This window comes from Polypterus senegalus, chromosome 14, assembly GCF_016835505.1.
Source record: "Polypterus senegalus isolate Bchr_013 chromosome 14, ASM1683550v1, whole genome shotgun sequence".
In the NCBI taxonomy this organism is placed as follows: domain Eukaryota; kingdom Metazoa; phylum Chordata; class Cladistia; order Polypteriformes; family Polypteridae; genus Polypterus; species Polypterus senegalus.
The window spans coordinates 94562765-94576615 of NC_053167.1; the positions used below are offsets into that span (position 1 = coordinate 94562765).

Genomic DNA, 13851 nt, shown 5'->3' on the forward strand with positions numbered 1-13851 from the left:
AAATTACTTTGCTTATTTTATTACTTTACATTATGTTTTTTCTTTTCACGACACTTTTTACTCATCCTCAAATTAAATAAGACCTTTATACTGCACATGTAAAAATTTTGTGTTAACATTTTTCCAATTTAGTAAAATCATGTCAACTCACACAGCACAACACAACATTTCTGCAAGTTATGTGCTTTGAAGAGCCTTCTTTTCTTCTCTGAATTATGTATGGCAGCTGCCTTCAAAGAATACTCTGCTGGCCATTCACTGAATGGTATTATTTTTAAAATCCTAAGCATGTATACCAGACACAAAAGTTGAATCACCAACAATTCATCCATAAATTTTGCATTACCTGTAGGGCACACATTCTTCCAAGTCAGTGTAAAGAAAAAGACAAAATGTCTACTGCATACAGTAGAAGTTAATCTATTTTATAACCATGAACTAAATCAGATGAGGAAAAAAACAATAGAAAATATGTTTAGAAAGACACCTTTTGTGAAATTCTTCAAAGCATGATACAATACGCCTGTAAAGCAGCATGATCCAGCAATTAAAAAGAACAACTCAAATCCCAGTACATTTCTGACCACTGATCATTTCAAAATATATGCAGCCTCTACTGTCCATCTTATTAATTTCAAAATAAATAAGAGGTAGTACACTAAATGTACACGGATCCTATTAATTTTTTAACAATTATTATTATTTTTCTTTAATTTCCCTGGGTAACAAAATGTAACTTTTTTTATTAGATGAATCAACATAGATAATTCTTATAATATTTTTCATGCTGAATTTAAAAAATATGAATCAGACTTTAATCTATGACACACAGACTTTAGGTGACACACAATTAAAATTTATAATATATCTACAGTATATTTACACTATATATACATTCTAAATGTGCTACGCATCTAAAACAGGTTGAAACCTAAGTAATTAATGTAGACCTCTGTGTTAACGTTTGCAGTGTCCCATGCAATGTCTCTGTTATATGCCATTTGGTATGGATTTCCTAAAAGCAATGTTAATGTCTGTGATGCACCATCTGTTAGAATTAAAAATGTGATGCATTATATTAATGAAAATGTTTGTGATGAGCCATCTTTTGGAAAAACAGATGGACACACAGACACTTATTCTTTTATTAAGATGGATGCTGGAAGAGTTTCACTTAAAAGGAAGAAGTGTACAATTTTCTTCTGTACTTGGCTTCTTGAATATCCTTCCTAAGGGTCCTACAGTAGACAGCAAGCATACAATGTAATGGTACATTTAAAGTAAAGGCCTTCCTCCTTCCTTCCTACAGGGACACCACTTGCCTTGTATCTCTTTACCATTTCAGAAATGCGCTCATGAAACCATTTGTTATGCTCATAACTTCTGTTTTTGTGGCGGAGATTGTAGCCTTTTAATCTAGAACCAATGAGTTCTGTTTATCTTTTATATAAGTTCAAATCTCAAACAAGGTTATTAAGACCTGCGATCTGCTTGAGTTAATAAATGTGGTTCAGAAGATGAACAGGAAGTTTCAAACGCTAGGTCAAGTTTCACATATTCACCACCATGCTCTACAAGATCGTAATGTCAAACTTGGAATTTACGTTTTTATAGTCATTTCCTGTCCTTAAAGTATCTTTAAGCTGATGTTTCAGGAGGTCTCTATGGTGGTTTCATTTATTTTTTGTTCTGATGTGTTCTTATGAATTTTTCAATTGGATTTCTTTCATTCATTTCGTCATATTTGTTTTGTATAAATGCTGCCATTGTTGTTTTGTAGTTGCTAGACGTAACGATTGGAGCTGTGCATTACGTGACATCATAACCATGACAGAATAAAGGTCGCTATCACATTCAGACTTCTTCACAGAACTTAATGTGCGACTTACCGTATTAATTTAATTTGTTGGTTTTGACTTGGTTTGGTTTCCTTGCTTTGATTTTTGTCTCTCATATTGATTCATAAATAGTATTTGACTTCCTGGATCCTGACCCTCACTCTGTGTCCTTTTTTCAGGTAGATTTCTGACTTATGTTTTGGGCTCTGTTTAAAATACTAAATTTCTTTATCACTCGCTCTGATATCAACTTACTTTTATCTTTTGAACCTTAATTTCAAACCATCTATTATTGTTTCTTCCTGTGCAGTCACTACACTTTATTAAAATCATGTTCATTGAAATTTGGTGTGACATTTCCTTGGAGGCTTTGACAGTGGCGGTTCCTGACTGTAAGGCACAGGCAGCATGGCAGAGGATAAATTACAATAATTTACAGTGTGCTTTGATTTAGAGCTGATCTCTAGTATGTTTGTTAAGTTCGTGTTAGTTCAAATCAACCTCCACCCATGAGAAAGAGAGCAAGGCCAACAGCCAGAGTAAAACTTTAACAGTAGAAAAAAGAGGGGAGAAAGTTCTTTTCCCCAATTTAAATGCTTGTTCTAAAATGTTATTGATTAGATCCTGCCAGGTTTTAAAAAATTTGTGAACAGATCCTCTGCGTGAGAGTTTGTTTTTTTCCAATTTCAAATAGTATATAACATCAGTTACCCACTAACTTAAAAGAGATGGGCTAGGATTCTTCCAGGTGAGTAAGACAAGTGTATGTGCCAATAGTGAAGTAAAGGCAATTACAGTTTGTTTGCCCTTCTCTTCAGCCGCTATGAGAAAACACAGTCTCTCTTCCAGTGTATTATTTTTAAATATACTCCTAAAAGTTTTTCAAAACTCAAAATACATTTTTTGTAATGCAAAAATGTTGTTACATTTGACAGGCCAATAATATTTTATGCATTCAGTAATAAAGTAGGAAGATGAAATGAATACAAATTTCTTCCCAGTCTCAATTACTGTTACTGTTAGTGAAGTGTTCAAGAGATGTTGTCTTGATAATGAAGAACATTGGTTTAGTAAAAAAAAAACCTTTTTATGAATGGTTCTTAAATTTTTTTTTCAAGTAGTGTTTTATGAAGGAGGCAGTCACGTGTACTGTAACATCACAAATAGCTGGCTTTAAAAGGCTGGTTTGCTTCCTCTTGTTATCAGGAGGGATTTTCATTTAGAACTCAATTTGTTTTTTTCCAATGAAACTCTGAAAGCAGGACACTAGACAACTGAGTGAGTGACACTACAAACATACTCTATTATGAAATTGATACAGTTTCTATGAGAAAAAAGAACAAATGACATATAGGAATCTGACTATTACACACAAAGTATAACAAAATAAATTAAACTTCTAAATGATATTTTATTTTCTGATGAATCTTTAAGGAAATAGTTCAACTCTTAATGAATATCCACTTTGTAGAATAAAAATACCGAGAATTCTTTTTTAATTTTGGAATTAAGAAAAGGATTGGCTCTTAAGACAAATATGATGTTTACCCTTTGAGATTTTTGCAGTTACCATGTTTGTGTAGGAGATTCCTGAAGTGGACTAGTACTCCATGCAGGAGATAGTTCCTAACTTGTACGTGAAAATGCTGGGATATGTTTCAGGCTATCAACAGTAAGCAGGTTCTGAAAGGTTTAAGTCACTTATCAACCTAACCTGAAGCCACACCACCTGAACTTCAGAAGAGGTCATCCACCAGAAGCTAAGCATGTTCAGGCCTGGCCAGTCCTTGAATGGGAGACCACCTAGGAAAAACTTGGGTTGCTGCTAGAAGAGGTGTTGGTGAGGCCAGTAGGGTGCGTCTAATGCCCCAGGGCACTGATGGGGACACTTTGCTGTAAAAATGGTGCCTCCTTTGGATGAGACGTAAAACTGAGGTCCTGACTCTCTGTGGTCACAAAAGATTCCTAGGTATCTTTCATAAAAAGTAGGGTGTATCTCGATGTCCAGGCTAAACTGCCCACCACAGCCTAGTCATTCTGGCTCCCTATTCATCCCCTGTGTCTAATTAGCTATCTCTCTCACCACTTCACCATCTAACAGTTAATGTGTGGTAAGCGTACTGGCATGAAAATGGCTGCTGTTGCATCATCCGTGTGGATGCTACATATTAGTGGTGGAAGAATTGGCTCCCCACTCACTGAAGTACTTCGAGTTGTGAGAAGAGTGTTATATAAATGTAAAGAACTACACTTATTAAAGGGATGTGAGAGGAAATCAGAGTACAAAGAGAAAAAAACTATGCAAACACAGGATGTAGAAACTCCATGGTGCTGCTGTCTGGGCCAGGATTTCACTCAAGGATTTGTGTTCAAATACACATTTTTAGCATAAAAGAAGAACACCATCTTGGCATCCTACTACATCTTGAATAATAACAAGGATTGTAGGGATACAAAAAAGAAAGAATACACTTTTTAAATAAAACACACAAGAAAGTGATAAACAATAAAGGAAAAAAACGGTACCACTGTGACAAGCATGTCTTATGTCTTTAGTCTGCAAGGCATGGCTGTGGTCCCCTTTGTTTCTCTGTATAGTATTACCAAAGTATTCTCACTTCTCAAATCCTGCCTCTACCTCACACACATACAGAAGGCCTAACATTCTAGTAGTAACCTTTCAATCCAATTCACCTGCAGGAGGATTGTATGATGAAGCTAGAAGCGTGTACTGTATTACTGCATTACACTTTCTAAATAGGATTGCACTGCACATTAAAAAAAAAAAAACAACTGACCATAAGCTGTTTGACAAACATGTAGAGAGTATTCAGTTTGTTAACTTAATATATAATACTCAATATAATCCATCCTTCACTGAGGAATTTTATTTAATTTTGTAGAGCACTTTGAGCGACGTTGTTCGTAAGAAACCATGCTATATAAATAAATGTTATTACTGTTGTTGTTGGTACATGTATTCTGTGTCTCATTCTAATTAACCAACTTAAAATTATCCTTCTCTGTCACATATGAAATTCAAGCCCTTTCACTATCTGCCCATTTGGCTAATCATGATAGAGTTATAATTATAACAGATTATAATAAAATGCATACTTTTCTGCTTTATTACATTAAACCACAACACACACAATTCTACAATCAAACTGAAGCTCTGAGTCAGAAAGGTACAAAAAACAGGAGATGTGAGCAAAATGTAGGCAGGGACAAGTGGGTGGTTAAATGGCAAAAATGTCACAAATCAAAACAACAAAACCTCATACACTAACCAAAAAACAAAGTCATAAAACATTAAGCTAAACAAACAAGCTTCATGGACTAAACGGTCTCCTCTCAAACTTGTTATGTGTAAATTCCAACTCCCTAAACTGATTTTAAATAGCTAGATGCATCACAAGAATTCATATGGTGTCTAACGACTTAAAAAGACACTTTTATTTGCAGGCTGACTACAATGATGACTCAGTGATACAGTGCTCAACAATCAGGCAGAAATAAAAAATAAGGCCACAACCAAGCATGCACCAATCAATTGGCAGCGAGCCTCCAAAAAACATAAAATGGAGTCATATGAAAAAAGAAAAATAACTATCAATATGCTAGGCATAAAATTAAATTAAATTTTGCATAATATAAAACTGTCAGATCATGGCATCAATAAGGTTAGAATAAGAGTCTTGTCTGTCTTGCGATGAAGTACATTCATTTTTAGAGAATAAGTCAGTGATCATCCATTCCAAAATCTAGTTTCAACTGAAATGCATAGTGTGGATATGACTGGAATTACCAGGGAGATAACAAAAGATTCATCTAGCCAGGTTTATGACTAAATGTGTCTCAAGCCCACAACAACAGCTAAACTACATGAAGGCAATGTCACTGGTCGAAACACATTTAAATTATGGAAACTGAACCTTCTTAAAAAAAAAAAATTGCACAAAAATTGCTCGTGATAATGGACTACTGGAGAGTCTCTAATTTAATGATTGCATTAGCATATTATTGTTAGTTGTTATGAGAGGTACACTAATTAATGTATTTCTTTCATTAAGATGATATTATTATTATGAAATACTTTACTTACTTTATTGCATTAACCATTAACCTTCCAGGCACTCCTGAGGTATGTAGTACCACCCCGAAGTGAGAGGGAGAGCTGTTGCTAACTGTCACCTGTTTCTACCTCCACAGCTCTGAGAAAACGCCCTCTGAGGGCAATTGACTCCACCTCTTCCAAGAAAATGCCTACAAAGCTGTACATCCCCAGAAGAAGGTGTCTAACTTTGACCCAAGCTAACTGCACAGACAAAGCTCCACTAGAAAGAAGCACCTGTTCAGGCAAGCAACAATTACTTTAAGAAAAAAGCAACCACCAGTACCTTCTGTTTGTAGCGTCACTGCACGTTATTTATTTTTCTGTTTAGAAGGTTTAAATAGCCTACTTGATGTCCCAACATTTCTTCTTTTAACCTGGGTTTTACTGTAGTTCTACCACAATGGATTAAGGAATATCCGTAAAACCAAAAACCTTAACAATAACCCATCCTGAAACACAATTATTTTAAATCCATATACTTGGAGAATACAGAAATGTAAGAAAAATTAAAAAACATTATGTTTACAAAGTACAAAACTAGAATATAAGAAAAATCCTCAAAGTAAACATGTCAACATTTTTCTTTAGATACAGAAATAACAGACCATGAACTAGATTTTACCCAATTAAACTAAAACTGCTTGTTATAAGTTAGCTAATGTAATTGTCACTGAAAAAACAATGGTACTAAGTATTTTGTCAGATTTATAACCAAAGACAATTACAGTACATGAAAGGAATGAAAAAGTCAAAAAACACAACAGTTGATGCCACCAAAACGAAAGGCTGAATACTCACCCACAGTTCCAAGTGCAATATAGCCAAGAATGACAACGACAAAGATCACACAGCAGACAACGTCTGTGCAGTGCCTAAGACAGGAAAAAAACAAGGCCATAAGTCATTTAAAGTGCAAAATGTCAGGAACTTTTTAAACTAAATTAATTTAAATATCCTAGTTTAATTATAATTGTACTTGTTTTATTTAATTTAAATATGCTAGTTTAATTATACTTGTTTTTTGGTTGTGCATGTTTTAATCCTCCTAAACCTATTGAAAGGATACCTGACAGCACAGTAGGTAGAATACAGCCATAAGCAGCTCCAAAACAGTCAGTCATTACCCAACCCGCTATATCCAACCACGGGGTTACGGGGGACAGCATTTTTTCACTTAAGAAATAAAGCTAAAGTTAGATCTCTTATATCACTGAAAGATGCGGAGAAATTAGTTCACGCATTTGTTTTCAGTCGACTAGATTACTGTAACGCACTCCTCTCAGGACTACCCAAAAAAGACATAAATCATTGCAACTAGTGCAGAATGCAGCTGCTAGAATCTTAACTAGGAAAAGAAAATCTGAGCACATCTCTCCAGTTTTGATGTCACTACACTGGTTACCTGTGTCATTCAGGATTGACTTTAAAATTCTGCTTATGGTTTATAAAGCCTTAAATAATCTAAGCCCATCTTATATATCAGCAATGTCTGACACCTTATATTCCAAATTGTAACCTCAGATCCTCAAATGAGTGTCTCCTTAGAATTCCAAGAACAAAACTTAAAAGAAGTGGTGAGGCGGCCTTCTGCTGCTATGCACCTAAAATCTGGAATAGCCTGCCAATAGGAATTCGCCAGGCTAATACAGTAGAGCACTTTAAAACACTGCTGAAAACATATTACTTTAACATGGCCTTTTTATAACTTCAATTTAACTTAATCCTGATACTCTGTATGTTCAGTTCTTCATAATAACTATTCATGGTGGCTCTAAAATCCGTACTGACCCCTACTCTCTCTTCTGTTTCTTTTTCCGGTTTCTTTGTGGTGGTGGCCTGCCAACACCACCTACTCAAAGCACCATGATGCTCCAACAATGATGGATGGATTAAAAGGCAGAAGTCTACTTGACCGTCATCATCAAGTCCTTCCGTGAGAACCCTAAATCCAAAGAGGACTGTTTCATTTATGTTAGGTAGAATGCCCAGAGGAGACTGGGCGGTCTCATGGTCTGGAATCTCTACAGATTTTATTTTTTCTCCAGCCATCTGGAGTTTTTTTTTTTCTGTCCCCCCTGGCCATTGGACCTTACTCTTATTCTATGTTAATTAATGTTGACTTATTTTATTTTCTTACTGTGTCTTTTATTTTTCTATTCTTCATTATGTAAAGCACTTTGAGCTACTGTTTGTACGAAAATGTGCTATATAAATAAATGTTGTTGTTGTTGCTGGAGCCAATCCCAGCCAGCACAAGGTGCAAGGCAGGAACAAACCCCGGGCAGGGTGCCAACCCACCGCACAGTACACACACATCCACACACCAGGGACAATTTAGGATCACCAATGCACCTAACCTGCATGTCTTTGGACTGTGGGAGGAAACCCACGCAAACACAGGGAGAACATGCAAACTCCACGCAGGGAGGACCTGGGAAGCGAACCCAGATCTAATTACTGCGAGGCAGCAACACTACCACTGCACCACCGTGCCACTCAGCTCCAAAACAGTTTTCAATAAATCTTTTTATAATATATTAAGTATCCTATTCATTTCTTAAAACAAAGAAGATCCCCAGTGTTTCCCCAATTTGTTTCTTGACTCGTGTCATAAGAAGGATGTGTTCAACAGGCACTCAGTAATCAGTGCAGTCACATTGATGGTGGAACTAACTACAATTATTCAGAGTGCAAAGCCCAGAGAATGGTTCAATGTCAATTTATTTATAGAGCACATTTAAAACAGCATATGTAATGTTGTAGCCAAAGTGCTTTATAATAAAATATACAATAAACATAAAATAAAAAAAATAAAATACAATAAAAACACAATACAAATCAGCAGTAAATTGAAATAAACAAATGACTATGAAGAAAGAACCATCAGTATCACTGAAGGTCATGGAAAGCTAGAGAATAGAAATGTGACTTCAATCTCGTTATAAACAGTTCAATTGAAGGTGACTCCTGTGTGGAGCACAGCTTGCAGCAGCAACATCAACACTAATATTCAAATTCACCATTAGAGAAAAATTATAGTAAAAAGAACATCACATACATCAATGTTATTAACTGAAATATCATGTGTAAGAACGAGATCAAGGGTGTGACCAAGAGAATTAGTTGGGGCATTAATATACCGGATAAAATCAAATAATCCAATAATGATAAAAAGTCATTAACCACAGGTTTAGATTGATAACAAACATGAATGTTGAAATTACCAACTACAAGTAAATTATCATAGAGCTTAATATCAGCCAAGAGATCAGAAAATTCAGAAATGAATGCATCATTAATTACAGGAGGCCTATAAACCGCTGCACACAGGAAAGAGAAACAGCTACACACTTCAAAAAGTTAACAGATCCCTAGTAAGTCTCTGACCCAGAAACAAACTTTTCAAAACAGTGGCAAGCCCCCTTACCCCAATGACAAAACAGTCAAGGAGAGTTCAAAAATGAATAACCAGGAGGTACCAAGTCAATAAAACAAGAAGAGTCACCATTAACAATCCAGGTCTCAGTGATGAAAAAGAAGTCCAGTTTCATTGAGGTAATAAAGTCTTGCAGGATGAGAGTTTTATTAAGACACCAACCTCACATTAAAGAGAGCAACCTTGATAGATGTAGAAAGGCTCATTGTGAGGCGAGCTCAGGTGAGACTACAAAGATTAGCAGCGTTAACTCCTTTGGAACACACAAAGCAAAAGTGATGCTCCCTTGAAAAGGGTGTCCAGTAGAGAAGAGGATGGGCCAAAGATGACTCCCAAGCATTGAGAATCCAAGCTCGACGAGGAAAAATTGAGTTAGTGTTGTTTAACAGCAAAGCTGAATCTGACTCCGGAGCGTCTGGGTCTCCATCTCTGAGGGGAACTCAGCTCACTCATATTGTGAACACTGGCGTCCACGTAAAGAAGCCAGGAGATGAATAAAACAAGGGTGGAAATTCAAATACACATCAGAAGAAGAAAACTGAGAGGATAACATGCCAGAAAAGATATCACGTTAGGAAACATGATCATAGGACAGTAGCCGCTCGAATATACTCACACATAAAAATGAAATTAAAACAAATTATTGAGACGAGCAAACGGACTGCCACACCAGTCGGTGCCATCTTGCAAACTATAATGAAGAATTTTAAATGATATAAATTCTGATTTAACTGAGGCACTAGTTCATGTATAGCAAATATTACTGTAATAAATTCAAGGCTGCTGTTTGAAATAAAGGCCATTCATTTCAAACAGACAAAAGGCAGAGAGAAATGGTGATATGCATGGTGTTGCCACCTGGGGTGCCTACAGCCCCAAACACCAGACAAAACTCAACACAATTTTACGTAAAATAAAAGGTTATTTAATATACAATAATTTCTTTACAGGGTAAAATTAGTCAAGCACAGGACCTGATAGTGCTTCGGGTCAAACCGTGTGTGTTAAACACACAAGTTTTGCCAATAAAGAGAAGTGCAATTCAACATGAAAAAAAAAAAAAAATAAGATTAAAAGTTAAAAATAAGATTGGGGGTGGGGCAATCATGGCTTGCATACATGTGACTTTATACAAGTCCCACTACAGACTGCAAATTTGACAAGATGGAGTCAGCTCCACCATTAATTCTTGAAGCAGTTACTATAATTAAGCGCTTTGAGCATGGGAAAGGCAATATATAAATAAAATTTGTTATTATTATTATTAATTCAAGTAATATTAGGATAAAAAAGGAGGTTTACAAAAACCAAGGGACAGAAAAGCAGGGAATTACTAACAAGGGGGTAAGTCTAACATTTCATTCATTGTGCCCCAAGAGAACACAGTCTCTGCTGGATAGAGGAAAGAGAGGACCGAGAGAATCAAGACTTGAGAACCAGAGAGGATAAATGAAAAAAACTGTTGAACAGCTCACTATAAGACTAAGACTGCGAAAAATGCCCAATACTTATAAAATTTATAAAAAAAACTGCCTAGTGATTTGGAAAAACAAAGAATGCAAAGGGGTTACTCATTGGAAAAGCCCAAAAAAAAATAATTATGGAGGTCTGATACAAACAAGTCAGTTGTTACATAATTCTGTATGTATTCCATTGAACAAATGAATTAATAAAATACAGGAATAGTGCTTTAAACATTTAGTGGGATTTGCATGCTATAGACTGTACCCTGAATATAAATAACAATCTTTCAAAAGTTTGGTTTCGGCAGTGTTCCCACTGTTACTGAAATATGCTTTGGATCCCAGAGACCTTGAACTGGAGCACGCAACTTGAAAAACGGATGGATCGATTCAAACACATTAACCCCTAAATGCTGGCAAGGATCCCTCATCAGGAACAAGTCATGGAACAGAAAATTTTAAAGGGATATCTGCTGAGCCATGGCACTAATATATTGTCTCTGTCTTTGAAGAACACAGAGAAGATGACATTTCGATTCAGAAAAAAGTGATCCAGACATCTGTTTGGAAGAACAACTTTATAAATCAATATACTGTAAATTGCTCAACATTTTTTCTCCCTGTCATAACTTGATTACTATAAACAATAACTGCGAAAATTTCAACCCTGCTGACAAAAGATTTACATGTTTACCATGCAATTGGACTTATGTTGATGTCTTTGCAATGAGATCTATTTAAATACCAGACTGATTTTTTTTTGTTAGATTAGAAGGCTATATATATCCTTAATCAGTAAGCATTTCTGTTTAACTCACAGGATCAGTCAGAAAATGCCCCTTTAAATATGGAAATTTTGGCTAAAACCATTCAGCCCCAGCCTAGCATATAAGGTTGACACAGGCATTATATGTACTCTTTCAACGCATGCTTGGATGAGTTTTGGGAATTTCAAATTCTGGTATATAAAGAAGAAAGTATAAGATTCTTAACGAGGTACGCTTGAAACACATGAGGAGCCCTTCATCTGGCATTAAAGTAAAAAAGATAACATCAGCTTTAATGATGTGAAGGTGTTTGACATAATCAGAAAAAGTGTGTAAAACTGGCCTAGTTAGGCAGAGCTGTGAATTTTGAAGTAAGGCTACAAGAGAAAAAACAGACTCAAGAAGAACTTATTAAAAATTCATCATGCATATATCTACTGTGTACTTAAGCAACTGAATATTGTACATTTTTAATTATAAGGCAACTGACACAAGATAATCTATATTTTCTTTCAGTTATAGAAAACAAAAACAGTCAAATATTCCATTTTTATAAATCTGAAGGTGCATAGCAATAGTAGAGATTTTTTTCATCTGCCCTGTATTGCTAACGCTAAGCCTCATCATATATTTAATACTCTTTCTTACTGAGGTGTTGCAGTAAGATGAATGGGTTTGCCATGACTGGTTAGGGAATTTACAGTATGAACAATAGCTAGGAAAGGCTGGAAAAAGCTAAGTATAAAGGAGCAATACAACTATTTCTACCTTTCATTATCAAACACACTGTATATTTTATAACACCTAGATCACCACAAATGCATATTGTTTTCTTACATAAGAAGACATTCTGACAGCACTGTAATCAATGTACTTTGTATGATACTGCACTGTGTAAGGAATCTTTTTGCAAAGTTTTACTTTATCACCCACTTCCCTAACATTTAAAATTCTCCATTCCACATGCAATGAATTCCATCCTTCAAATAAAAATATGACAGGGAGAAAAGGTTTCAGCTAGAGGTGCCGAAATGATCACATCAGCTGCCATTGCTAGTTGCACTGATGCTTTTCAAAGTTTACAGTTACATCAAAGTCAGACTGATGTTAACCTTTGGTGGGGCTTGTGGTTGGTTCATTTTCTACATGATGTGCCTTTAACCGCCACTCAGACATTTTATAAATATAACCTGCAACACAAATTACCTTTCTTCCTTCATTCATTCATTTTCTAATTATCTTATCTAATTTACCACCAGTAAACCCGTGATGGAGTTTCTAGTCCACTGCAGGGCACACTCACTCACACATCCACACTCGCTAAGACCTGCCCAATACAGAAGTGGCAATTAGCCCAAACTGCAGCTCTTTGGGATGTTACAGTAAAAATGAGTAATCAGAGGAGAACAAACACAGTGCAATAGTGGAACCCACAAGTGTGATACCTGGGAAGCAGTAGCACCACAAATTGTTGTACAATTCAAATTAAGAAACTTGCAAGCAGCTTTTATACAGAATCCTGCAAATTAATATAAAAGGCAACATTTTAAAAATATTATTAAAATATACAGTGGATTCAGAAAGCATTCAGACACCTTCACAATGCTTTGTGTATTTTGTTGAAAAGATCTCTTTGAAAATTATGCTGATAAATCTACACACAATCTACACTCAAAAACCCATAATGATAAACTGAAAACATGTTTTCAGAAAAGCTCACAAATGTATTAAATATTTAAAACTAAAAGTTGTCTTTCATATACAGTAGGCATTCAGACCCTTAATTGAGTATTTAATTGAAGCCCCTTTTTCATTAATTCCAGCTTCATTTTTTTGGGTGTCTCTAAAAGCTTGGTATAACTAGATTTGGGAAGTTTATTCTATTTTTGCTCACAGATCCTCTCAAGCCCTGTTACGTTGAATCAGATGTGTCTGTAAAGTGCCACCTTCAGGTCTCTCCACAGATGTTCTATGGAGTTTAAGTGGGGGCTTTGGTTGGGTTATTTAAGGACAGTCAGAGACTTTTCCCAATACCACTCCTGCATTGTTTTGGCTGTATGTTTTGAGTCATTGTCATGCTAAAAGGTGAACCATCATCCCAGTCTGAAGTCACATGTACTCTGGAGCTTCTCTGTATTTGGATACATTCATTCTTTCCTCAATTGTAACCAGTCTCTGCCATTGAAAAACACTACCATAGCATAATGCTAATATTACCACGCTTCACTGT

The 13851-nt window shown here is 35.7% G+C and overlaps 1 protein-coding gene across 5 annotated transcripts in view; it reads right to left on the minus strand.

Moving 5' to 3' along the window:
• The window catches only part of LOC120515151 (choline transporter-like protein 5), a 303584-nt gene that overhangs the window by 97992 nt on the left and 191741 nt on the right, over positions 1-13851 (minus strand). For all 5 annotated transcript variants that reach the window (XM_039735902.1, XM_039735904.1, XM_039735900.1 and 2 more), the window contains exon 3: positions 6754-6827. In XM_039735902.1, the coding sequence (XP_039591836.1) occupies positions 6754-6827 (74 nt within the window). The remainder of the gene's footprint in view (positions 1-6753; positions 6828-13851) is intronic.